At 40.6% G+C, this 24793-nt stretch overlaps 2 protein-coding genes across 3 annotated transcripts; both read right to left on the bottom strand.

The window, feature by feature from the left end:
* Positions 1 to 8: 8 nt before the first annotated feature.
* Positions 9 to 1404, bottom strand: LOC131884944 (deoxyribonuclease TATDN1-like). Its single transcript, XM_059232842.1, has 5 exons — positions 1249 to 1404; positions 968 to 1147; positions 488 to 884; positions 207 to 422; positions 9 to 130 (listed from the first exon to the last, which is right to left on the bottom strand). The coding sequence occupies exons 1-5, from the start codon at positions 1304 to 1306 to the stop codon at positions 31 to 33; spliced, it is 951 nt and encodes a 316-aa protein (XP_059088825.1). The 5' UTR covers positions 1307 to 1404; the 3' UTR covers positions 9 to 30.
* Positions 1405 to 8312: 6908 nt separating this feature from the next.
* On the bottom strand, positions 8313 to 11620 carry LOC131884943 (long-chain-fatty-acid--CoA ligase ACSBG2-like). Of its 2 annotated transcripts, none has more exons than XM_059232841.1 (6): positions 11467 to 11620; positions 10531 to 11315; positions 10274 to 10467; positions 9940 to 10163; positions 9329 to 9501; positions 8313 to 9162 (listed from the first exon to the last, which is right to left on the bottom strand). In XM_059232841.1, exons 2-6 carry the CDS (start codon positions 11306 to 11308, stop codon positions 8441 to 8443), a joined length of 2091 nt encoding a protein of 696 aa, XP_059088824.1. In that variant the 5' UTR covers positions 11309 to 11315; positions 11467 to 11620; the 3' UTR covers positions 8313 to 8440. The 2 variants fall into 2 exon arrangements, with proteins under 2 accessions (XP_059088824.1, XP_059088823.1); XM_059232840.1 differs by having other exon boundaries at positions 11388 to 11615.
* Between the last annotated feature and the right edge of the window lie 13173 nt (positions 11621 to 24793).

The following is a 24793-nucleotide window of genomic DNA, read 5'->3' as shown; positions in this document are numbered from 1 at the left end:
AGAGTTGGTTATGGGTTGGCATCCAGCGATTTATTGCGAAAAAAACATGTTGGACGTATTGAAATAAATGATTGTGCTCAATTCCACCGGGTTCATTTCTTTGACGGCTGCAATGACTTCCAGCACTTGTCTGCAACGAATGGAAAAGAAATAGAATATAGCGAGCGAAAAACCCCAAAATAGAAGACACGCTAACATCGCCTTACACGATATTGCATGGCTCGTTTCGGCTTTTGACCATTGACCCCGGTTTCCATTTTTCCTTCTTCACACTTGGATATTGTTCATCATATCGTGTTTGAATGAGCTTGTATCCAGGATGACTCGGACGGATCTCGCACCAAGGACAATCAGTCTCAATCATGAGCCGATTCACGGGCAAGCGCTTGACAACTTCGAGATTGTCTGGGGTTCTCAAAGAGCTGAAAAAAGGCGTTTCAGGCGTATTCGATAGTGAGCTCGAGAGCCAGGAAAGCATGTTGCGTACCAGCCATTGAGGCCAATGAAGTATCCAAGTCCCATGATCTTCTCCGCCTCGTCCCACGTGCCATCAAAACTATGCACTACTCCCCCTTGGAGACGGCCTTCAAATTTAGTTAAGATTCTCGTGAGATCCTCAGCCGCATCCCGACAATGAAGGAACATGGGCAGTTTCAATTTTTCGCAAGCTTCCAGCTGCTTCTCGAAGTATTTGAGCTGAATGTCTTTAGGGCAAAAATTGAGACGTTGATAGTCGAGTCCAAATTCGCCATAGGCCAAGACTCGCTCTCGGTTCTGGGCAATGATCTGCTCTAACTCGGACATGTAGGCCTCCGGACCCTCGGGATGGCTCTCAAACTCGCCACAACGCGTGGGGTGACAACCAACGGTGCAATAAAGCTTGTCTAGAAATGGAAAAAAATTAATCCCTCTTTTATTCCGATTTTCACCCGACACTTGGGAGGTGTTTCAAACCCAATGAATGTACCATTGGTTTGGGCCATGGCCGCGGCCTTAGTACTCTCTTGGGCGTTTCCGCCCGTGATAATGAGTTTGTCCACACCGGATCTCCAACTTCGCTCTAAAACAGCGTCCAAATCGGGTTCGTGCTTCTGGGATCCGTTGTACCATCCCGTATACATCAAATCGGTGAGGTTGGCTCCGATATCTACACGGAAAGCAGGCTCGAAAAATGGGCGCAAGTCTTACTTAGCCAGGCCATGAAAATGCTGCCCTTTCAGGCCAAGTGGCATTGGCATTGAGCCTTACCGATAAACTTCATGTTGGGGATGGTCAATCCAACGAATGGTCTGACAACTGAGCCCATAAAACTGGATGAAGCTGCATGGATAAGGACCGAACCTTGTTCTTTGGCTGAACAACAAGATCAATAACAACAACACATGTTGGAGGGTTACTCCATCAGCAACAGAACCATGATTATCACTAAAACTCTTAAATTTATGCATAAAAAGGACCTCAATGTGCAAATAAAGATGCAAAAAATCAAGCTCAGGATGCAAATAATGATACAAATAAACTTCAAAGATGCTTTACATTGTTATGGCATTTTTTTTTGTGCGGACTTCCTTACCGCTACCGGGATTGGAATCCCTGCAGTTCAAGACGAGAAGATTATTTATTATACTTGACTTTTATTTATATATATTATTTGATCGACCAACGAATTGGAGTTGGCTGATCTGGCTAATCCATGAATATAAGGTTGATCCGGAATTTTAATCAAAAACTTGTCCAAGTCTGATTTAAATCTTGCTACTGGATCAACCCCTACATAAACCCTACGAATATTTGAGGGCAGCAAATTGAACAATGAAGGAGCCCGAGAAAGAAGAGAGGCGGACTTCATTGTTCAAACTAGCCTGGATTCTCGAGGGCTTGAAGGTGCTCTCAAAACGCACATTAAGCCTCTACGGCATGCTAAGATATTTTGAGCAGTTTGTTAAGCTTGACACATCTTTTCTAATAAGATGCTCAGATTCCAGTGGATCAGTCAGTATCTGAACAGTGATCTGAGACTTCACTTCCAAAACAATCACAGTTGTTGTCAAATACAACATCTTTGACTTGTCCCCCTTAAATATTCTAAAGCCAGTAAGGACACTTCAAGTCTGGATGGCTGGGGTCCGGGTGTCAGGGATAAGTTCTGAGATCACAGCATGTAAGGAAAATTCAAGTCTCTCCCAGAGATCACCAGTTTGTATACCAAAGGAAACCTACTTTTTTTTATTAGTAATCGACTTCAGCCAATTACATCCTTTGAAAGTCCTTAGTGGGTTTTGTTTGACAAAATATGCTCATTCAACATTTTCCAGTCTGTTGTACAACCGTCTATGTCCTAGGAAAAAGATGGCAAGGGGGACCCTGAATTATCAAGTGCAGACATCCGTCAGGGGTGCCAATTTCTCATCGAAATAACGAAAATACAAATTTTCGGCCCAAACAGAGAGTAATATGGTCCTGAACGGAATGAAATTCCGCTCAATGACCTTGGTTCAACTCCTTTGAATACTCTACTCATAGATAATGGAGGTAAAGATATTGAGCAGGTCTCTTCTATGAAAGATTTAGATGTAGTCCTCCAAAATAATGGAAAGTTTGATGAGAATATCCATTTGAAGGTGGGTAAAGCTTTTCAAATTTGTGTTTGGATATATCGCACGTTTAAGTCCAGAGATAGCATCACAATGCTAACTCTGTACAAGTTGATTGTTCAGTCACATCTTGATTATGCCTTGCCCATTTGGGCTCCAATGAGTTCAGCAGGTTTAAAAAATGAGAGCTCTCGTATTGGGAGAGACTAAAAAAGTTGGGACTTTGGAGTGTTCTGAGAAGGTACGAAAGGTATCTGATACTGTACGTCTTCAAAAGTAGCCATGAGCTTTGTCCTAACCCAAGATTTAGGGTCAATTCTAGTGACCGTCGAGGTTTATTGTGCATTTTGATAGCACAATCAAGCCCTCGAGAATCTAGGCTTGTTTGAACAATGAAGTCCACTTTGCTCCTTTCTTGGGCTCCTTCATTGTTCAATTTGCTTCACTCTAATATTCATAGTGAATACATAGTCCTTGTTGATCTGGTGGCATCTTTCAAGTCAGACTTGGACAAATCTTTAGATAGCATTCCAGATAAACCCTACATTCAAGGACTACACTCAAAGACTAAAATTATTGAAAGGTAATAGATAGACGAATTATAACCCTTCATTTTAATGGTAATGGGGATTACATTCCCTGTAGCAGTTAGAAAAGCCCTTAAAAAACCAAACCAAAAAAAAAAGTTCAGTAAATGTAAAAACCCAAATTCATTATTCTTAATACTTTAATTTACTATTTTTCTGTTTGGGGTAGTGCTGGGGCAAGTCCAGCAAAACTTGGACATTTTACTCGGAAGTAAAAGACTCAAATGCATTCAATCTCAGGTCCAGACTCACCCCAGCACTAGTTTGGGGTGTTAGGGTTGGAGGGGTGAGCCTCGCGAGGCCAGCAAAGCCAGCCATCGCATAGTCCACTTCCAAATTTAATTAGGCAGATTCATGTCTAGCATCAATCAGTTTATTCAGAATCAACTATATTCTCTCTTTCTTAAATTTCACTTACATTAGACATTGGTTGGCAGGAACAATGTGAGAATTTATCCTATATTTCAACAAACCAAGAAGATTGGAACAATGCAGTATTAAGTATTTGAAGGAGGTACAAAAGGTATCATTTACAATACATCTTCAAAAGTATCCATAAGCGTTTCTGTCAACCAGAATTTAGAATCAATTGTAGTGAATGTCAAGGTTTACACTTTTGAGTGCTCCATTCCAGTTCTATTTTTTTCTAGAAAAACAGGACTTTCCTTCATTCAAGAAAAGAGGAGAGAGGAGCAAAAAAGGCTTGTGTACTCCTATAATAAGGAAAGGAAGATTTAAATTTTCAACAAAAAATGCAAGAGAAAGAAGAGCCACATGCGTTATTGTTGTTTTCTATCAAATAGCTCAGAAACATTACTTCTTCCTGCTCAGTTCTCTTACTGCTGGTCACTGACTCGCTCCACAAGCTAAACCAATTTCAGGAGAGGTTGCTACAGGGGCTGTCAATTTACATTTTCAATGCCAAATGACAGTACCGGCGGAATGTTGGAAACCCGTTAATTAGCCTAAAAAAGTAACCCTGATTTTCCTTTCGTCAAACCAGGGTTGCTATTTGCTCAGACTTAACATTTTACTCCGCGATGTAATCGCTCCGTGCTTTGACCTTCCTTGCGTTCTAGTAATCCTGATTTTGAAAATTTATTTGATCACATCACTATTAGATAGAGCAGGTCATGAGTACCGCGGAGCGGCGTTATCACAAGATGTATTTCGAGCTTGGAGCAGCCTTTTTGAACAGCATTATCTCTACAGACGAGATTTGGATCCATTTCTCAACCCCCAAGATCAATCAGCAAACAAGATGGAAAAGGATGCAAGGCCGCCCAAGAAATTCAAGGTTGGGATTTCGGAAAAAAAGTGATGGCTTTGGCCATTTTCCATATCCAAGGCCTTGCATACCGTGTGTCGCATATTATCGTACACACTTTTTAAGATGATTTTTTCTTTCTGATTACAAGTAATTTTATGGACTTAAGCCAATTCTTGAGGTTTTGTAAGATCTGTAGCGTTCTTTCCAGAGCAAAGTGTTTTTTTATCGTCAGAGGTCGCGTGGGGCGAGAGTACGAAGAAGACAGGGTGACCCAAAGATTAACTCGAAAAAACACAGACGCGGGGATTGTTTGATAAACAGATCTACAGTATGAGGTAAAAGAAGCTAGATTGCCAATTCAAAATCTGTGAATATTAAAAAGGTTCCAAAGGTAGCTAATTTGGAAATTGCCTTCCAAAAACTGCCGAAATTGAAGGGTCAACCTGAAGAAATTGTTAGCAAATTACTTAAAGCTTTAATGCTTATGTGAAGCTTTTCTTCAATATGACGTTCAAGTGGTCTTGGAGAGTAGACTTCAGAAAAGGAGAGCAAGACATGGCTAGGTACCTATGCAAGGTGTTTAGTTCGACCCGTAACTTCAGTCACTTCAGTCACCTATTTTGACCAGATTAACTATTTTTCCGACCCCAAATTAAAAAAATGTATTTATTGCGAGAATCATGTCTTATTGGATATATGTATATAAGTGGTACATGAATGTCAATCCAATTGTGTTCGCACATGGCGATTTGGAGCCCATTCTGGGATCAAGGGTTGCCATTCGAGGCAAATATCCCTTGTAGAAGCAGGGTTTGGGTTGGTGGGGAGACCTAGGATCGAACCCATGAACCCAAGGTCAACTCGGTCACGCATTAGTCAAATGCGCTACAACCATCTCCCTCAATCATTTATCAATCATACATCGGATTCATTGGGGAAGTCCTCCTCTCTCCTGAGTCCTGAGGGCTACAGAATGATGCACCTCTAATCAAGGTACTCTCATGGGGACCAAAGTTGTACACAATGTGTATGTACAACTTTATGCGACAAAATGGAACATAAGGTCGCAAGGTCCATTTCATAGCTCAATAAATTTGAGTCGTTGTCAAGATTTGCCATTTTTTAGTTACTGTGTACATTTTTCCAACCATTTTGTCAATTATTGCTTCCTAAAAATGAACTTTCAAGGTGGCTTTAAATGTGAACAATATTTTTTGGCAAAAGAAATCCATCCCTTCCAGATGAAAATTAAGATGGCACTCTTGATTCCTTGTTAATTTCAATTTCTTGCTCAAGCAAACTACTTGGTGCAATATGGAGCCTCTCCCAGCACTTGGAAATGGAAATACTTTCTAATGGTTTTGTCTTTGTTGACTCAAACATTTGATTCCATTGTTCCATGGCAAAGATAAGTTTGGATGGCTCTTTTTCATGATGTAACTTAACATTTAAGCTATTATTATTTTTTGTTCCATTAAGAAACTAGGTATCCAAATTTAGCGCATCCTGGCTTGAAAAACTAGCCATAACTGTACCCCAAAAATATTTGTTTTCATTCAATCAAAAGTTTTAGGGGATGAATGTATTTGACCCAGCGATGGGAAAAATCGAGATTGATCGAATTTCTGCCATTTTCTGCCACAAGTGGCTGAAAATGGCAGAAAGTGGCAGAAAGTGGCAGAAAATGGTAGAAAGTGGCAGAAATTGCTGGAAGGTGGTCAAAAATGGCCGCCGTTGTTTAGAATGGCCGATCTTAATTCTAAAATATGCCAAAGACAAGAAGGATCATATGGGTTGGATAAGTTTTTCAAGTGTCCTTTGCTACAAAGCATATTGATGTAGCATTGGCTGGAATGCAAATTGTTCCTCAAATATTGCTCTTTATACTGTTTGATGGTTGATTGAATTGATAACAGTATCCATAGACCACTTGCAGTATCCAAGGTGTAGCCACAACACTTTTTTTCATAGTCATCAAAATGGTTATTGACTATGATACAGCTTTTTTAAATGCAAATGTCGTCATTTTGACTATAAAAAGTGGAGGTCCAATGGCATCCCTGACTCAAATCGATTGCGGTGGCAAAATTCAAACTCGATCATATTCCAATAGGGCTAGTCAAGTAAAGGCTTTTATGGACAACTTGCGTTATTCCATGGATTAAAATCAAAGACAACATGCCCAGCCAAGTCGCACTGTGCATGCATTGGATTTTGACATTTTTTTCATTTCACAGGCTTGTCTAGGCAATTAGCATTGTGGTATTGAGCCAATTTGATAGTGCGTTCACCGAATTAAACATACCAAACATGGTCATTTTGTTGGGTTTTGTAACACAAGTCACTCAAATTCAAATTCACTCGATTATTAAAACTTCAATGGGCGAATGATGCGAGTTGACTGTAATGTTTGTCTTAGTTCTCCCTCCCATAAATGCCCCAAATCAGGATGCCGGACCACATTTTTCCTTAAATTTCTTTCACTTGACATGCCCTATGACGTTTAGTGGTTGTATCTCAAATTCGATGCAAAATACCCATCCCAACGTATCAAACTACATACAGGTGGGCTTAAAAATTAACGGAAGTGGTCGTAAATACCAGAAAAATATGATTTAGAATAATACAAAGAATTCTATTTTCTGCCATTTTCTGCCACTTATTTTGGACTAATTTCTGCCATTTTCTGCCACCAATTTCTGCCAGGTGGTAGAAAATGGCTTTTAATAATTTCTCATCCCTGATTTGACCGCTTTCTTTTTCTTATACGAGGAATGAGTTTGGAGGTTTAATGATTTCTGTTCTTTTCTTACCGCCGGCAGTAAAAAAGCGAAACGGACCCTTTGGACAAGTTTGGGCCGAAACGAGTTTATTACATTTATTAGCAACATCATTATACATCTCATTCAAAATATTTTAATTGCTTACTCGCAAGTCCAATCTCTGCATTTCAAGTATCAGGTCATTAAATCAACGGAACTGATTCTCCTCCTCTTGTTATGATGGGATTCGATCCGGAACATCAGCTATTTAACTTGAAGAACCTCTGGTAGGGCTCCCATCCCATTCCAACGAAAAAGGGTGGGGAAATGAAGACGCAAGATCAGGAACGAGTTTTAAAGCAGCCCTGGTTCCGAGACCTAGAACGGCAGGGTCGCGTTTGCCACTCATTTAAGGAGTTTTTATTTTGATATTGTACTCTCTTTAGCTTGTGATGGGAGCCCTAGCCGAGGTCATTTAAGCTTAAAAGCTGGCTGAGCTTCCGGATCGAAAAACATTCTGCTCAACCCAGCAAAAAGCTCCATCGATTTAACGAGATGGTGCGTGAACACAGAAATTTGCCAAGCAAGCAAAAGCATTTTGAATGGAATGTATGCCTTGGTGTGTCTGTATTGATTCTAAATCATAATAACCATGATAGAAACATGCTATTGCTAGCAAATGTAATAAACTCGTTTCGGCCCAAACTTGTCCAAACGGTCCATTTCGCTTTTTTAACTGCCGGCGGTAAGAAAAGAACGGAATTCCTTAAACCTCGAAATTCATCCCTCTTTGCAATGGCAATGTTTTGTTTCAATAAATGAGACTAAATCGGCTAAATTTTCTCACATTCTACTATTTTTTGTTACCTTTTTCTGAGGTCTAATCATGATGGTCATAATTAAGGGTACAAGCACCAATCAAACTCTGAGAACGTATTCCAAAGGCAAAGTTGGAGATTAAATGGAGTCACGACAACAGCAAACTGTGATTTTATAAAAAATAGCGATACATCACGATGTTGAATAATTTAATCAGGCTACAAACGTGACTGAAGGCAGGTCGTAGTCGTTGGATTGGACGTTTGGTCCCTCTCAAAAATAAGTGTCATATAAGGAACCTATATTCTTATTAGAGGAAAGTATCGGCAGGAAAGTATCGGTAAGAAAGTAACGTAATAAGATTACGTTAATCGTAAAACGATAACCATTCGCCGAAACGTGTTGACTTTATCCTTCCAAATACATTTGGTCAATGATGGGCTTGTATTGCTGCATGACCCGATGGCGCTTCAGTTTGAGGGTGGGTCCAAGTTGTCCGCCGTGGATGGAAAAGTCTTCGGGAAGAACGCGAAACTTTTGAACACACTCGGGCTTGGATTGGGCACTCTCATTGATTAGGTCAATTTGACTTTGAATGGCCTTAGCCAAGACGGCATTTGTCTCCACCTCCCTCACTAAATCGAAGGTAGTCATCACGTTCGTCAAGCCTTGAATGGCCAGCCATTGTAACACGGAATCGTCCAGATCGGTCGTGGGAAGAGTTGTCTCGGGATCTATTTTGACCCGAGGGGTAATCAGACATGTGAGGTAATGTCTTTGCTCTCCAACTAATACCACATTGCTAATCAATTCGGGGAGGGCGTGCTTAATGCGGTTTTCAATTGGAATGGGGGAAATATTTTTCCCGCCCGAAGTGATGAGGAGCTCTTTGATTCTTCCTTTGAGCTCTAGGGATCCGTCACTTTCAAATCGGCCGAGATCGCCGGTTTTGAACCACCCTGAATCTTCAGTGAAGGACTCTTGGGTGAGAGGCTCATCATTGAGGTAACCCATGAACACATTTCGGGACCGTACAGCCACTTCTCCCACACCTTTTTTGTCCGGGTTCAAGATTGTGTTCCGCACACCAAGGAAGGGAAGTCCCATGAATTCGGGGGGGCTTGTTGAATCTAAACAATTACGAAACAGAATGTGCACGTACATTCTCTGCAACTCATTCGGAAAAAAAACTTCGAAGAATATAGGGCCAAATTAACTGAATTTGTTCAACGTCATCACATTTCTATTTTGTTCCACAAAAGTCTTAAGACCGAGGTTGGTAGGTTGTACACGTACCGCTTAAATTCGTAGTTTGAGGTCCTGTGGCCTCCGAGCACCCGTATATACTTTGCAAATTTATTCCCAAACTTTGGAAATAAGCAAAAGTCTCTGCAGAAAGAGTTGCTGCTCCTGAGTATAAACCGTCTTTGGCCACCGCACGATCCAATCCCAGAGCTTCATGAACCCGACTGAAAGAAGCACATTTCTCAGGAGAATATTTTATTGATGTTAAGTCGTACAGGTATGAAATATCATGTATAAAGAGCGTAATTCTTATTCGTATTCGGTGTTGTGCACAAAACCCAATACAATATTTTTTCTAAAAAGTAATGGTAATTGAGGACTTTTTTAATAACAGTTTGGTTGTCTGTGGCTCAAAAAAAGGAAAAAAAAACGAAACTTGAGCTTTGACAGCTTTGACATGTGATTAAAAAATAATAAAACCCGTCCAATCAAAAAACCAACATAAGACCATGCAACAAAAAAACCGTCCCACCCGCCCATTTAAACCCCCAAAAACCCATTAACCCATTTGCCAACCCTGACAGAGATGGCCAATTCAGAAAACATGACAGGAAGGAACTATTTCCACTTTAACCGATTAACTTACTCACTCAGGCACTTACCTTAGAACCAATCGCTTGGCAATGGAGTGGCTCCAATCAAATTTGTTGTCGCCTGAACGTTTGCGCCGAATATGATCCATTTGCTTGTTTCTCGCCCACATCCCGAGGGCTCTTTTCGTTGATGATCCTTGAGCAGCCTTCGCTTGTATCGCAACTCCTATTTTCTCCCAAACCCTGGGCACGCCCAAAAATCTAGTAGGTCTCACATCTTGCAGAAATCGGGGCTGCAAAATACTGCACACTTAGGTTCACGGCTATTAGAGAATCTACGAGATCCTTTGTCAAATCAAGGGCCTGTTCGCAACAGGTATACCTAGTTTCTCATCCTTCTTACCAACGTTCCCTTGAGAACATTTTTGTCCCCAAAATATATTGTGCTTCCACTCGACCAAGTCAGATAGCAATCCACCATGAGACCGGAAACGTGACTCAAAGGTAAATAGCTAAGAACATCCTCTTGATGCCAACTGAAGTGTTCTTGTACAATCTTGCAAGACCATACAATGTTGTCATGACTAATCATGGCCCCTACGAGATGCACAGATGCTTCATTTAGTTTCATTTTTGCTTGTTCTTAATTTGGAATGGTACCTTTTGGTTCACCCGTTGTTCCGCTAGTATAGATGATCAGACACGCCTCATTAGCTCGATGATGCTTTTCAACGCTCGCCAGGTTGGATCCACTTTCAGTCCTTCCCACTTCTAGCATTTGTTGCCAACTTAATACGAAGGACGACGAGTGTTGACTTGAATTAGGTGCTCCTTCCATCAAAATAACTTTTTTGACAGTAGGAAACACCTCCGTGAGATTTCGTCCTAGTAGAATCTGGTTCAAAAAGGCCTGATTTTCAATTACCAAAATGGTTACCGGCACATTGTCAGCAATGAACTGAACAGTCTGTTTGGAACTGGTCGTGTACATTCCACAGCTTAAGCCCCCGGACACAATGCTGGCCACACTAGCAATCATCCATTCTGGACAATTATTGCCCAAGATCCCCACACCTTCTTTAGACCCCAAACCCAAAGCCAGAAAAGCCTTGGCAGTAATTTGGACTTCTTGGTAGTACTGCTCAAATGTTCTGCCAACCCATTTATCTTCCACTTTCGTACACAGAGCAGTCCTGCTCCAGAACTGTTCCACATGATCCTTGAGAAAGTTGGATACTGTCGTGGGTGGGATGTTACCCGGATGAACCTCCTCCATCCGAAGCTTGACAGGAGTGAACTTGTCCCAGGAAAGGTAACGATCAGCCGGAGCCACAATTCCATTGGTCACTAAAGTTCTTTCCAATCTTGACTGGAAGTCATTCCTTCGCAGAGCTCTGCCCCACATCCTCCCGATCAATCGATTTGTCAGAGATTGCATTCAGAAACTAAAAATATTAGAAGAAATGTCTTAAAAGTGACGAACTGAGGGGCACCTCTTCGTATTTGTTGGCGGTTACATCTTCAAACTCCGCAATTTATGGTGTTGAGAATTCTTGTTTATTTGTATTTGCCAACACGTCACCGTTTCTTCTCTACCTTTTTCGGGTGGGTGGGAGGAGAGGGAGTGAGCAAAGCCAGGAATAAATGGCTTTAGTCGACTTGCCCGGCAAGGCCGACGTAACTGGACCTCTTGGACTAGCAGTTCTTACAAAGTTCATTGCGTACATTTCCAACGCCGCATAGCAGCTTCCCTACTCTAGATTTCACATTGGGGTTCATGTTTAGTTCATGGCCCTCTTAGGTGCACTCAAATCTTGAGTCTACCAGTCTAGTAGTGATGAACTGAATCAAACTCAGTAGTGGCGTGATTGGTTCTTTGAAGTGATTAACCACGTATATGCAAATTCGGATTCAAGTAATGCACAGACAGACAACAGGTTTTTTTTCTTTTTCCAATTTGCCAACTTTAGAAATTAGAATAGATGAATAGCCACAAGGATAACGGGCAAAGTCAAGCACGTTAAAATATTTGATCCTGCAATGAATGAATTAGAATTGGCATATTGAGATAGGCCTTGAGTACTTGAGGCTGGTCCGGAAAGGTGTTTAAAGACTTCTGTAATTTGCCTTAAAAGATGGCATTGGGTCATCAAATCAGTAGAATTGTCGAAGGCAGGAGGGTAAAAAGTTAAATAGTCCAGGAGCTTATTCTTTAATAAACGACAATTTCATGGTTTGACTAATAACACTCTTTAGTTTTGACTAGTCTAATTTCATTATGACTTATTTTTTTTGTTTGTTTTTTTCACGGGCTTTTCTAACCGCTACAGGAAATGCAATCCCCCAGTGTTATTAAAATGAAGGTTATAGTACGTCTATTTATTACGTTTCATCTTTATATGATATTTGGTCTAGCACGAATTTGAGTTGGCAGACTAGTCCTTGAATGTAGTGCTGATCTGGAATGCTATCTGAAAATTTGTCCAAGTCTGACTTAAAAGATGTAACCGGATCAAAAAGGCCTACGTATTCACTACGAATATTAGAGGGAAGCAAATTTAACAATGAAGGAGACCGAGAAAGGGGAAAAGTGGACTTCATTGTTCAAACTAACCTGGATTCTTGAGGGCTTGAAGGTGCTCTCAAAACGCACATTAAGCCTCACTATAATTGACCCTAAATTCTGGGTTGGGACAAAGTTCATGGATGCTTTTGAAGACGTACAGATCAGATACCTTTCGTACCTTCTGTGAACACTGTACAGTTCCAACTTTTTTAGTCTCTCCCAATACGAGAGCTCTCTCATTCAAGTGATGTTCCTAGTGAAACATCTTTGGACTTGTTCGACCTTTTGTAAACCTGCTGAACTCCTTGGAGCCCAAATGGGTGAAGCATATTCTAGATGAGACCTGTTCAATATCTTTACCTCCATTATTTACGAGTGAAGTATTCAAAGGAGTTGACCTGAAGGTCATGAGCGGAATTTCATGCCGTTCAGAACCATATTACTCTTAGTAACCCAAGAATAGATTATTTCTAGGTCCTTTGCAAGGCTAATGGAATCTTGGCCATTCCTACCAAAAACTAACTTTGTATCGTCAGCATAAGAAGAGAGACTGGTAGTAATACTAAGCTTAGAAGCGGGGCAACAAATATTATAAAAAGGAGGGGCCCTAAGATGGAACCCTGGGGAACACCTGACTTGACATCATGTATGTCACAATGGGACCCCTCAACCTTAACAATTTGCTTCCTATCATGAATGAAGCTTCTTATCCAATTGAGAACTGTGATATTGGGATATTGACTCCAAATTGACCGATGACAAAATGGTTGAAGCTGGAGTGTCCAAAGACTTAGTGAATATATTTACTATGTGAGACCTTACTGTATAATGGAGGCTTATTGAACCGGAGTTGACGGCAAGGCAGGCTATGAATGTCAACTGAACTGTTCTGTCATCTTGGCTTTTCCTTGTTAGTTTTGCCTTTCCCTAATTTATGATCGACATATTCTTGGCGGTGGGGAAATCAAAAGAGACTGCGCAATTTTGGGTTAGCAGGGGTGCTGATTTGTTAAAGGGGTACATTTCTTGCCTTGAATTCAATTTCATGAAGTCTATACAACACAAGGCCATGATCTACTTTATCAAAGGTCTTGCAAAGTCAAGATAAACTATATCAACTGATTTCTGGTTCTCTAGTCCCTCAATAACCTGCCCTATGTGTTCAATCAGTTGGGTAATTGTGCTAAAATGTGCTCGGAACCCATGCTGGCTAGGAGGAGGGAGTTCATAAATATCAAGAAATTCAACAAGTTTGGACTTCATGATCTTTTTTAAACACCTTCGCAACATTCGAAGTGAGAGAAATTGGCCTATAGTTACTGGGGAGCGACTTATCTCCCCTTTTGAAAATTGAAACAACATGAGCTAGCTTCAGAGAAGAGGGAAATTTGACCTGATCCAAGATGCAACGCATCAAGTACAAGAAAACAGGAGGAAGAACCAGTGAGCATCTCATCAGAAACTGAGATGTCACACCATCAGGACCAGGAGAACTTGAAAGCCTTAAGTCCTTGATGGCCTCTTAAACATCTTGATCTGTGACTACAAGATCATCTAAACGCTTGACTTGACAAGCCTTGCCAATGTCAACAAACTCATCAATAGTGCAATGGGCTGTTGCCCGCTGTTGCTTCCAAACTCTTTGGAGTTGAAAACACACTAAGAACTGATCTCCAAGTATTTTGGCCATAGACTCTACATTGTCTATGGCTTCCCCATCAACCTCAAAAGGCCCTACAGTGTGTTTCATCTTTCTCTTAGAGTTTGCATAAGAGAAAAATGCCTTCGGATTCGACTTCATCTCTTGGACTTCCCTACTTTCCTTTTTCAACTGATCTATCTTAATGTAGGCCTTAATTCTACCTTGGATCAACTCCAACTTTCTTTGAAGGCTAGCCACAACTACAGGATTCAAATTGCTCTGGAGCCTCTCTGCTAGTTTGCAAATCTTTTTGAACAAATTCGTCCTACGCTTCGGAGTTTTAGTCTATTCCCCGCCCTGTGGAACACATTCAGAGATTTCTAGAGTGGAACAGACACCCTCAAAAGCTAGAATCATTTTGTTTAAGGCTACATCAATGGATGATTCCTTTTTCAGCACTGAAACGAGGTCAAGCTCTACTAACTTTTGTATTACCAATGTTTGTCTTTGAACTTGAACTTAGCCAGACCGACCTTTTTGGCCGGTCTTACTCTAGAGCACGCCGGCTTTTGAGTAATGGTCGACCCTATCTCGAGAACATAATGATCTGACAGATTACTAGGAATCAAATGGGAAAAATCTACATGCTGGGAAAATTTGCACAAGATTGCAAACTCCTCCAGCTTTTTGAACGACTGAGATGTCGATTTCGAAGTAGGAATATACATACCCCTTGGGACTAGCCTCTCACTCTACAACGCAAGCAGGAAATTTGAAGTCCCCGACAATGAAAATCTTTGAGCAAACTGAGCACCTTGAAGATGACAAACTAAGACCTCTATTTCTCCATTACACATTTTTGCATGACTAATGTGCAGTTCATTTCTTACATATATCTATCATCTCCCTGGCGGCTCCCTGGCGGCTCCCTGGCGGCTCCCTGGCGGCTCCCTGGCGGCTGCCTGGTGTGTGCGATAGGGTTTGGCTTTGAACCCATTTTGTTACGTGATTCTCAAAATCAAGTTCCGAATTCAGGGAGCCAGTGAGTTGAAGGCTCGTTTGTCTGCTTTGGTTGAAACTGAGTAACGGAAGTGAAGCCAATCAGCCCGACATCCTGCTGCCCAACTACCAAAATATGTTCAAAGCAAAGTGTCAAGTGGCTTGGTTGGAGTGACTTTTCTCTGACAAGCCCTCTAATACGATCTAAAAGATGCTTTGGGCTAATGACGACCAGAGAGGGGATTAGGGCTACAAAGTTTGGGCAGAAGAGAGGTTAGAGGAAATGAGGATGAGGTTGGAGGAGAGGGATGGGAACAATGGGAGGGAAAGAGGGAAGAGGAAAGGAAAGGGGTCTGTAGAGATCATTGAGGCACAAGATATGCCTCAATTTCAAATGCACAAAGGCCCATCTCTGGGGCACAAGAAGGAAGAGACAGCACTTGTCTCAACCTCATTGTCAAGTCTCTCCACAGACTTACCCCATCCCCTTCCTTTCCTCTTCCCTCTTTCCCTCCCATTGTTCCCGTCCCTCTCCTCCAATCTCATCCTCATTTCCTCTAACCTCTCTTCTGCCCAAACTTTGTAGCCCTAATCCCCTCTCTGGTCGTCATTAGCCCAACGCAACTTTTAGATACGAACAAAAAAATCCTCAAATTGCGGTTTTCCTGAGCTAACCATCTGGGATTCCTAAGTTAACAACGGATCTCTGCTTGGGTTAGCTTGCCCAAGTTCTACTGATGGGATCAAATAAGTAATCAAGGGAGGTTGCAACAAGGGCTACCAATTTACATTTTCAGTGGCAAATGGCATCACTAGCGGAACATCGGAAACCCGTTAGTTAGTCACAAAAAGTAGCCCTGATTTTTCTTCCCTCAAACCAGGGTTGCTTCTTTGGTCAATGCTAACCTTTTACCTTACGATGTACAGCATGGTACTTCGACTTTTCTTAGCTTTCTGGCAATCCTGATTTTAAAGAATTATTTGATCCCAACACAATCCCAAAAAGTTGGCTTTTGAAAAGGGGTTTGTTTACTTGTTACTAAGAGGAAGGTCTGTAGACATGTTGGCTCAAGAAGTGATGGTTAAGCCATAACACTTTTATAAGTTTGTGAAGTGAGAAAAAGAACGAATTCTCAAAGATGGTGAGATGATTCACGAGATGAAAGCTTGGCTTGTTTCACTCATTCCATTACTGGTCTGACATAGTTTCATTACCTTAACACTCAATCCATTCCCTATGTAATCAACCCAGTCTAAAACTAACTCATTTCTTCGGTAAATGATACCCGAGGTTTCTTTATTCATGAATGGGATATTACATTCATAAATAGATTTCAAAGTACTTACAGAATTTGAATTAAACATAGACAACTCTCTAAAGGATCAATGGTTGCAAGTTTGAGGCACAAAATTAGATGAATTCAACTGTAAGGTCCACGATCTGGTCATAATCACGCTGTAACTAGCATTATGCCCAAGATCCGAAAAAGGCTGAAAGTGAAAAAATGGACTAAACTCAAGATATCAAACTTCAATCATAGTTTACGGTTTTGTAGTAGTGTCAAAGAGTGGCCTTCAATCATAGTTTAAGGTTTTGTAGTAGTGTCAAAGAGTTGCCAGCTCCAATCTTTGACTTGTAATTCATAATATATAGTAAATTGTACTGAAGATAAGGTTGCAAAAACTGCAATCCTATTGAGACATTAAGTTTGAATTCAGAGTCAGTTAGATTGGAAAAAATCCCTCCAATTCCGATTACAAAAATTTGGATGTTAGGCACAACTTAGTCCGCATGGAGCAAGTCAAAGTGTCATTATGACCAGCTCATGGACATTGCAATTGAATTCATCTAATTTTGTGCCTAGAACTCTCAACCACTAATTCCTTAAAAAGTTGCCCAAGTTTATGTCAAATCATGCACTCTGAAAGCTATTTATGAACGCAATTTCCCATTCGTGAATGACTAAACCTCGGGTCTCGATTACCGAAGAAAATGAGTTAGACAAGCCATAACACTATTCAAGGACACTAAAGTAAGGAAACGCCACTTTTTGTGATCACCAAACCTCTCCCACCAATGTAGGCCTAAACTTTTGATGCGGAATTTTCTTGATGTCAATCATTGGCATAATTATTGAACAAAATATGTGACTAATATAATTTTTGGAACCATTGATGGTATGCGCTTCAAACCAGGCCTATAAATATACTTTAAATGACTTCAACATGTCTTGAAGTACAACAACTGAAAAGTGCTAATTAGGTTTTCTTGATAAAGGAAGAATTGCTCTAAACACAATTGGTCAATATTTTTCCTAATACTATCATTTGAAGAAGATTGTTTCAGAAACATCCTGACCAAATTTCTTGTTCTGAAAATATGGTTCACACTCTAGGGATTGCCCTCAATCCAAAAGTAGACATATTGTAGCTCTGAGCTACATAATGTTCCTTAAACTCATTTGGATGCTTCATAATCATGGAATAATATATCTTGAGAGATCCAAAACCTGTTTATTGGACTAGTTTGGATGCTTTTGCATAAAAAAAATTCGTTTTGGAGTCCAAAGTTCAAATTGAAATCTAGTGTACAGTACTTTTGTATTACTCTGTGCCCCTTAAATAATGCCTGCCTTTCATGCAAGCTTCCTAAAAAGTAAAAATCTAAACTCTACTAAAAGATAGCTCATTCATTTTCCACCAGTGTCTTATGGTCTTGTCAAATGTGTGGATTAAGACAAAATTATCAATTGTCCATCCCAAATATTTTAATCTGTTACAATTTATGTACATGTTCCTTTATTGCTTATTCCTTACATTCTTTTATATTTTGTCTGTGTAAGTTACTCATCAATTAATAGAATGATTCTTATTTATCTTCAATCTATGCATGTTTTTGAGCCAGTTATGCGCAATATTTTACTGATTTGAAAGACAATTTGACTGTTTTTGATAAATTTGATGCTCATTTCATTCATTCCTTTGATTTCCAAAATTAACTCAGAAATATTTACTATATGAAGAGAGTTTTACATCAAAGAGATCATTATTTGATTAAAAACACTAAAAGTACTATGCCGTATGGATAATCTTGTTTTATTGATACTAGAGTTACTGTCTTAATTCAACGCAATGGCCTAACTTGTCGATCAGCGAAAGCCGTGTCGTTTCCTCTCTTTAGAGTCCTTGCACTATTATAAGTTCGTGAAGTGAGAAAACGAACGAATTTCCAAAGATAAAGGATGGTGTTTGTCACATTTTACAGACCGAGATGAAAGCTTGGCTTGTTTCACATATTCCAATACTGGACGCATCTAAAAGGGGGGGAGGGGATGGTACAAAAAAAGCCCTTGATCTTCTTTGGATGCCTCATGGTGTTGAGGATAGCATTGATGATTCCGTTCAACACAATGCTGCAAATTGATAATCGTCCAAATAAAGTGCCAAATAGTATCAAGTATACTACATCATTCATAGCTCAAATACCAAGAAAGTAAAGGGGAGCCGTGAGAACACGCAATCACAAAGCTCCGTATTCCGAAATGGAGCGTCCAAGTGATCCGGTAATCATTATTGATGTATGCAGATTGATCACATCAGTAGTAAGCTCACACAATCACAACGTCCTGCATTCATCCCCTCTTTGGAGTGGGATTAACATTAATCACTCTGCATTGGATTATAAATCACCCATCATCAGATCGGGATTGAAATTGTCCATCTGGACGGGATTGGGTGATCAGTAGAGCGGGTAAAAGCATTTCATTTCAATTAAAAAAAAATTTGGCCATTTTCTCGAAAAGTAAATATTTGGGCGTTTTCAATTGCGTGGGTAATATTTTGCGCATTTTCATCATATTTTGGCAATTTAAAGACCAAACACATGAATTCGTAGATTTTTGGTCCAACTCTAAAATGCTATGGTATCTAATTCAAAACATCATGCCCTCTAACCGAAATAAGGCGGGTTCATATGAACATTACTACCTTGAGCGATTATGATTAGGGCCGGCCAAAACTTGCATCCTATAAATTTTGCAAATTTAGCAAGAATAGTGCCATTCCGAGATTTTTCTGCAACTTTATTGCATCTGCAAATTGTGCCATTTTAACTGCAATATTTGACATTTTTCTGCAATTCATAAAGCAATTTCAGCCATTTCAGCAAAAAAATACCAATATTTGTGAACATTCATAATAATTTTCAGATATTCTGTTAAATTTTAAGAAAAATGGGAAAATTTACTATCTTATTTTTTCAAGTCTCTTTCCAAAAAGAGTAAACGTAGATATGAAATACATTTTTTTCTTATTTGGCTTGGTTTTTCACCATGCTGGCTAGGAGGAAGCACATCATAGATTTCAAGAAATTCAGCAAGTTAAGACTTCATGATCTTCTCAAACACCTTGAAGTGAGAGAAATTGGCCTATACGTAGTTACTGGGGAGCGACTTATCTCCCCCTTTAAAAACTGGAACAACGTGAGCTATCTTTAGTGAGGATGGAAACTTGCCCTGATCCAAGATGCAACGCATCAAGTACGAGAAAACAGGAGACAGACCCAGTGAGCATCAGAAATTGAGATGTCACACCATTAGATCCAGGAGACGTCGAAAGCCTCATATCCTTGATGGCCTCTAAAGCATCTTGATGTGTGACTACAAGATCATCTAAGTGCTCAAATTGACTACCCGTATAAAATCCCGCTTGTCAACAAAGCTATGTTCTATTGGAGGAAAAGCATGACCTAATGAGGAAGGTTGGATTTGAGGAATGATTTGGCAGCTACATTTGAATAGGAACATATTTTGGGAATAGGGTGGGACAAGGAATATTGGGAAGGAGGGTTTTTAAGGAATGGGTGTAGATTGGGTATTTAAGGGAAGATGAGGGAAGTGGAGAGAGAATGGGAGGTAGGAGGGAGGAAGCTAAACGGGTTAAGGAAGGGGGGTGGGGTGGGATTAGGCTTAGGAATAGGGTCAGCTCTAATACTACGAGGCTGAGCTGGTCAGTACCTTTCTTTCCTTTTTTGTCCCCTCTATGTGGACAGAGATACACCGTACCTTACAGCACGCCTTACGTTTCACGGCCTGACGGCCTGACGGCACATGTACGAGTGGAAAAAAGGACAATCCACCTTTGAACATCCCTTCTTCCTATTGTACTTCTCAAGGCCAAACTTGAGAAGCTTTTGACATCATTTAGGGTAGTCAAACTGACAGCCTTTTTCTTCATCAGTACAAGGCTTCTTTTGATAAACAGGACAGACTGTTTTCTCTACAACTGTCTTTTCCTGCACTATTTCAAGAGGAGGTATTACTTTAATCTTTACACACCTTGGTTAAATCAGTCGACTTCTCAACTGCTGGGTGAGGCTGTTGTTCAAGCAGCACCCTGGTCTGATTGACCCAAACAGCTAAGGCTTATCAGGGTTATTGATAAAGGGCTTATTGACTACGGAAGGATCCTACTCTGCCAAGACCAACTTCAAACATTGTCTAGCCTCTTTGCTGACTTTTCCAAAGATAGCTTCCATCATGAATGCAGTGGAACTATCAATTTGCAGCAAAATCAAGAGACCAAGAAAACGAGGAAAACTAAAAGGCTAGTCAATTGTCTTGAGATATTGGACAAGAAAGCAAAATAGGAATCAACTATCTCACATCAAACTAAACATACAAATCTAAGATGGAAATAGTGAACAAGAAGTAAGGGACAGAGAAAAGCAAGGAATCAAGAACATGTGTTAAGTAAGAAAACAAGACAAAAACACAGAAATAAACTCAGCAAACTGATCTAACTCAAATATTCCAAGTGATTGACGCCACTCAGGTGCTCGAAATACCTTAGTCTTACTAGTAGTATGTAATGCAATGCATTTAAGTAGAATATTGCTTCAATCATTCAATGTGTTTTGAATATAAATGAAAGTCAACTCTACTTACTTTGATTTTACCTTTTCTAAGTCTTTAAGTATAATAAATAGACAATTAAGAATTAAGTCAGGATTAAAATTGGCAGCTTTTTATGCGGACAAAGAGTGTTGGAGCAATTCTATGAATATCATTTCCCATAATTTCCATTGTAGCCGAGCAAAGGTGGAAATAATTGGGTTGAATTTCTCTGTTTGGTGACATCTTTGACGCAATATCGCATCCACGTTTTATAAAACTTAGCGTGGAGAGACTCGCGTGCCTGCTCGCTGAACTTTGACAAATTTGTCGCTTTCTTTAATATGGCAAAATCGAATAAATGGCTGATGACAATATGAGGCTAGAGGCACCCAGATGACGAAATAGAGTGTCTTCACGAATAAGAAGCTCATTCTGTTTCAACCCAGACCCACTCACTGTCAGTGCCTCAAGGGTTTCGCCAAGCTCATGCAAAATCCTTTTAACCTCTCTGAGTTGAATGCGATTTCGGGTAACGGGAGGTGGGAACTTTCTTTCCCTTTGCACCGCTCATCCACTCTGGCACATTCAGTGATGGCTTTGGATTCCAAATATGCAAAAACAGAGAGGTATTTCAAAGACCGGACCAAAAGCGTGTTTAAAGAACATGAAGCAATGTCTCCTGGTAGGCCGCCCCAGTGGGCTCCTTGTCCCCGATAAGATGGGGTTGAGTTTTCAAAAACAATATTTAGAATAAAAATCAGAGAGTATTTAAACTTACCAGAAAATTTCTGGCGATTGCAGGAGACTTTCGCAACTCCGGATGGCTTCTTTCCTCTGCCAACCCAATGGGCAAGGCGTAGAAACACTCGAGGTCGCTGGTGGCTGAAATGTGCGTCAGGTCAGTAATGTAAACAAATTGATTTCTCCTCCGCCATCCGGGTAAGGTTTGACCTCCAGACAGAGTGAATAGGCCGTGGATTGGAGCCATAACATCTAGATATATATTACTTTGGGCCCTGTTGAGCAGGAAAACCCCCTCAGATCGATCTCAAAGGCCAAGCTCAGGATACACTTCAACTCTAACATCAAGACAGTCCAGGCATCGGTCAGCTCACGTAACCCCTAGGCTCTTGAAGACATCCCTCCACCGTTGCCCGTATTACGTAAACCATGTGTTACCATTTACAGCCTTGGTTGAACAATTCAAGTACGTTGCTTGGGTCAAACACTGTAAGACAGATAAACGGATCCCTTAAGAATTTACGCCTTCCCTCAATATATCCCCTTCTGGGCCAGAGCGGGCCGCTCATTTGAAACCGCCTCCACCCAACCCTGAGCAAGGTGATGCCTGATTGTTTGTAGTCATGTGTCGCAATCAACCTTCAATCAAGCCAAGGCCAAGAGGAGATAATTGCGGATGGATATCTTTCACATTCAATGTGGCTTCTTACCTGCTTGTGTTCAGATCCGAATGTCTTGCTTGAATGGTTTGTGCGCAATGAAAATATGAGCCCGACAGCTCAGGAACACTCCATGATTCACGGCATATTATGCTTTTCATGTGCTTGCGTAATCCCGGGTAGTAAGAAAATATGAGCTTGATTGCACGCCCATGATGGAACCTAATATATGAGTAGGTAGCCAATGATCCCATTTGGACTCCATTTCTATTGTACGATGATAGGCCAGATGGCAGAAAGTTAAACTTTGTCCATGTATTTCACGTTAGTCAAGTGATGTCTTTATTTTCTTCCATGGGATTCAGACACTTAAGTGAGGAAAGGTGGGCGTCATACTTTTAATACTAAACGTTGATTTATATTCGTAATTTTCATTTCAAAATTTGACTACGTATTAGGTTTGGGTTTCCCCGATGAGTGCTCAAACAGCTTGCGATACGGTAGATTTTCAACCTGGTTCTGGCTTTTATTGGATGATATGAACATCAGTTAACTTACAGCTAGTTTTTCTTTTTCATTATGCCATTGGCTAAACTGGATGCTGGATAGATTTGCCTGAATTATGGACCAAGTTGCCAATCAAAGAACAGTGGGTGAAAAGTACCACATAGCCCCTTAGGCTGCACGAAAAATGTTTTATGTTCTGCATTTCAGAGGGCGCTTTGTGAGTCAGCCTGTACCAAATTAAGAGCCGATTGGGCCAATTCCTTTTTATTGAATTATAATGCGTTTGTGTTGCTTTTGTCTAATTCTATCAAAATCTTATTTACAACTAGTGCCCCGGGTCACATAATGTCCGGAAAAGAAATTGCGTTCAAGGCAAGGCAAGAGCAGTTTATTTAGCAATCTACCGTGCCTCTTCCCGTTTTCTTTGGGCCGTGTGACGTTGCAAATAAGGATCCTTATTGGGTTTACAAAGTCGACAGTTCCATTGAAGATTTCTTGAATAAAAACGTTAACGTTTTGCTTTACCATGTGCTCCTTTGTAGGTACGTAAAGCCAATGATTTCTATCATTAGGCGCAACCAGTGAAGGTTTGGTAAGGAGTTAAGGCACTATTCATAGCATGCTTTTGATGAATAGTAACAATGTGCTTGTGTTAATTTCATGCTTCCAAAGTTCAATCAAGGTTCAGTGCACGGTCAAAGATTCTAGATTTGCGTGGTTCAATACAGAGATTAGAATAATTAGTAAGGCAATATCCTTCCTAGTTTGATATGAACAGCATTCAGTAGGACACCTCTTCAAATTTGCTGAGTGGATTGATACCCCAAGGGTTGAATGGTCCAAAAGGTACCTTGCTCTCTCGAGCCTCATTGGGCTAATTGGTGTTTGATCACTGGAAAAATTAGTTCCACCCCTCCAAGAGGACTATGGGGATGAACGTTATGAATGATATTGGTTGAGATATCCTTTTCATTTCCAAAAGTGAAGGAACGCACATGATCAGGCAGGCGTTTGTGATGCTCTGTCAGATTGAATGACAGGATCAACAATTTGGATCAAACAAATTCTAAAGCTGTTCGTTCCACACTGGGCCTTGTTTGGCAAGTGAATGCCTTGAAGGTATATGGAAACCACCAAGCCATCACCAAGAGTGTGGTGGCTGTTTAACGGCAGATAATTTGCAGGCGGGTCACACCAGGACAGGGTCAATGAATCCACTTCATAACCCCTCAAAACACGTTCATGGATTTCTAATATGAGGCCAAAGCTTGCAACTTCACTAAAGTTGACTGAGGCCTGGACTGTCTTCATTTTAGAGTTGATGTGGATCCTGAGCTTGGCCTTTGAGATCGATCTGATGGTTTTGTCCTGCTCAACAGGACCCAAACTAAGGTCACTCTCATGAACTCTGAGGACCCTCAATCAGTATCCAGATGTTGTGGCTCCAATCCACGGCCTATTCACTCTGTCTAGAGGGCAAACCTTGCCCGGTTGGCGGAGGAGAAATCGGTTTGTTTACATTACAGAGCTGACGCACATTTCAGCCACCAGGGACCTCTAGTGTTTCTAAGTCTTGCCACGGACTTCTAGAAATATGGACTGCGAACGAGCTTCCCGGTAAATCGGGAAGTTATAGCCACTCTGAGCCACTTTTCGAATTAAAGTAATACAATAAGAAATGTAGATCTCTTCAATTAACGGTAGGTCAATTTAATATCATTTACATGCAAAGTCCATCGTTTCAAAGTTAAGTTGTCAAAAGTTTATGTAGCTGACCAAGAGCAGGCCGAAAAGTCAAATTTTATGTAGTGTTTACTACATAACTTTGAACATGTCTCCTGAGTTCCCTAAGCATAGGTTTAGGCTCAAACTTGACTAAGTTCATCTATTCAACAAGATCTTGTGGTCGTATGAA

Source organism: Tigriopus californicus, chromosome 8 (genome assembly GCF_007210705.1).
Source record: "Tigriopus californicus strain San Diego chromosome 8, Tcal_SD_v2.1, whole genome shotgun sequence".
Classification (NCBI taxonomy): Eukaryota; Metazoa; Arthropoda; class Copepoda; order Harpacticoida; family Harpacticidae; genus Tigriopus; species Tigriopus californicus.
This window is presented reverse-complemented; position numbering and strand designations above follow the sequence as displayed.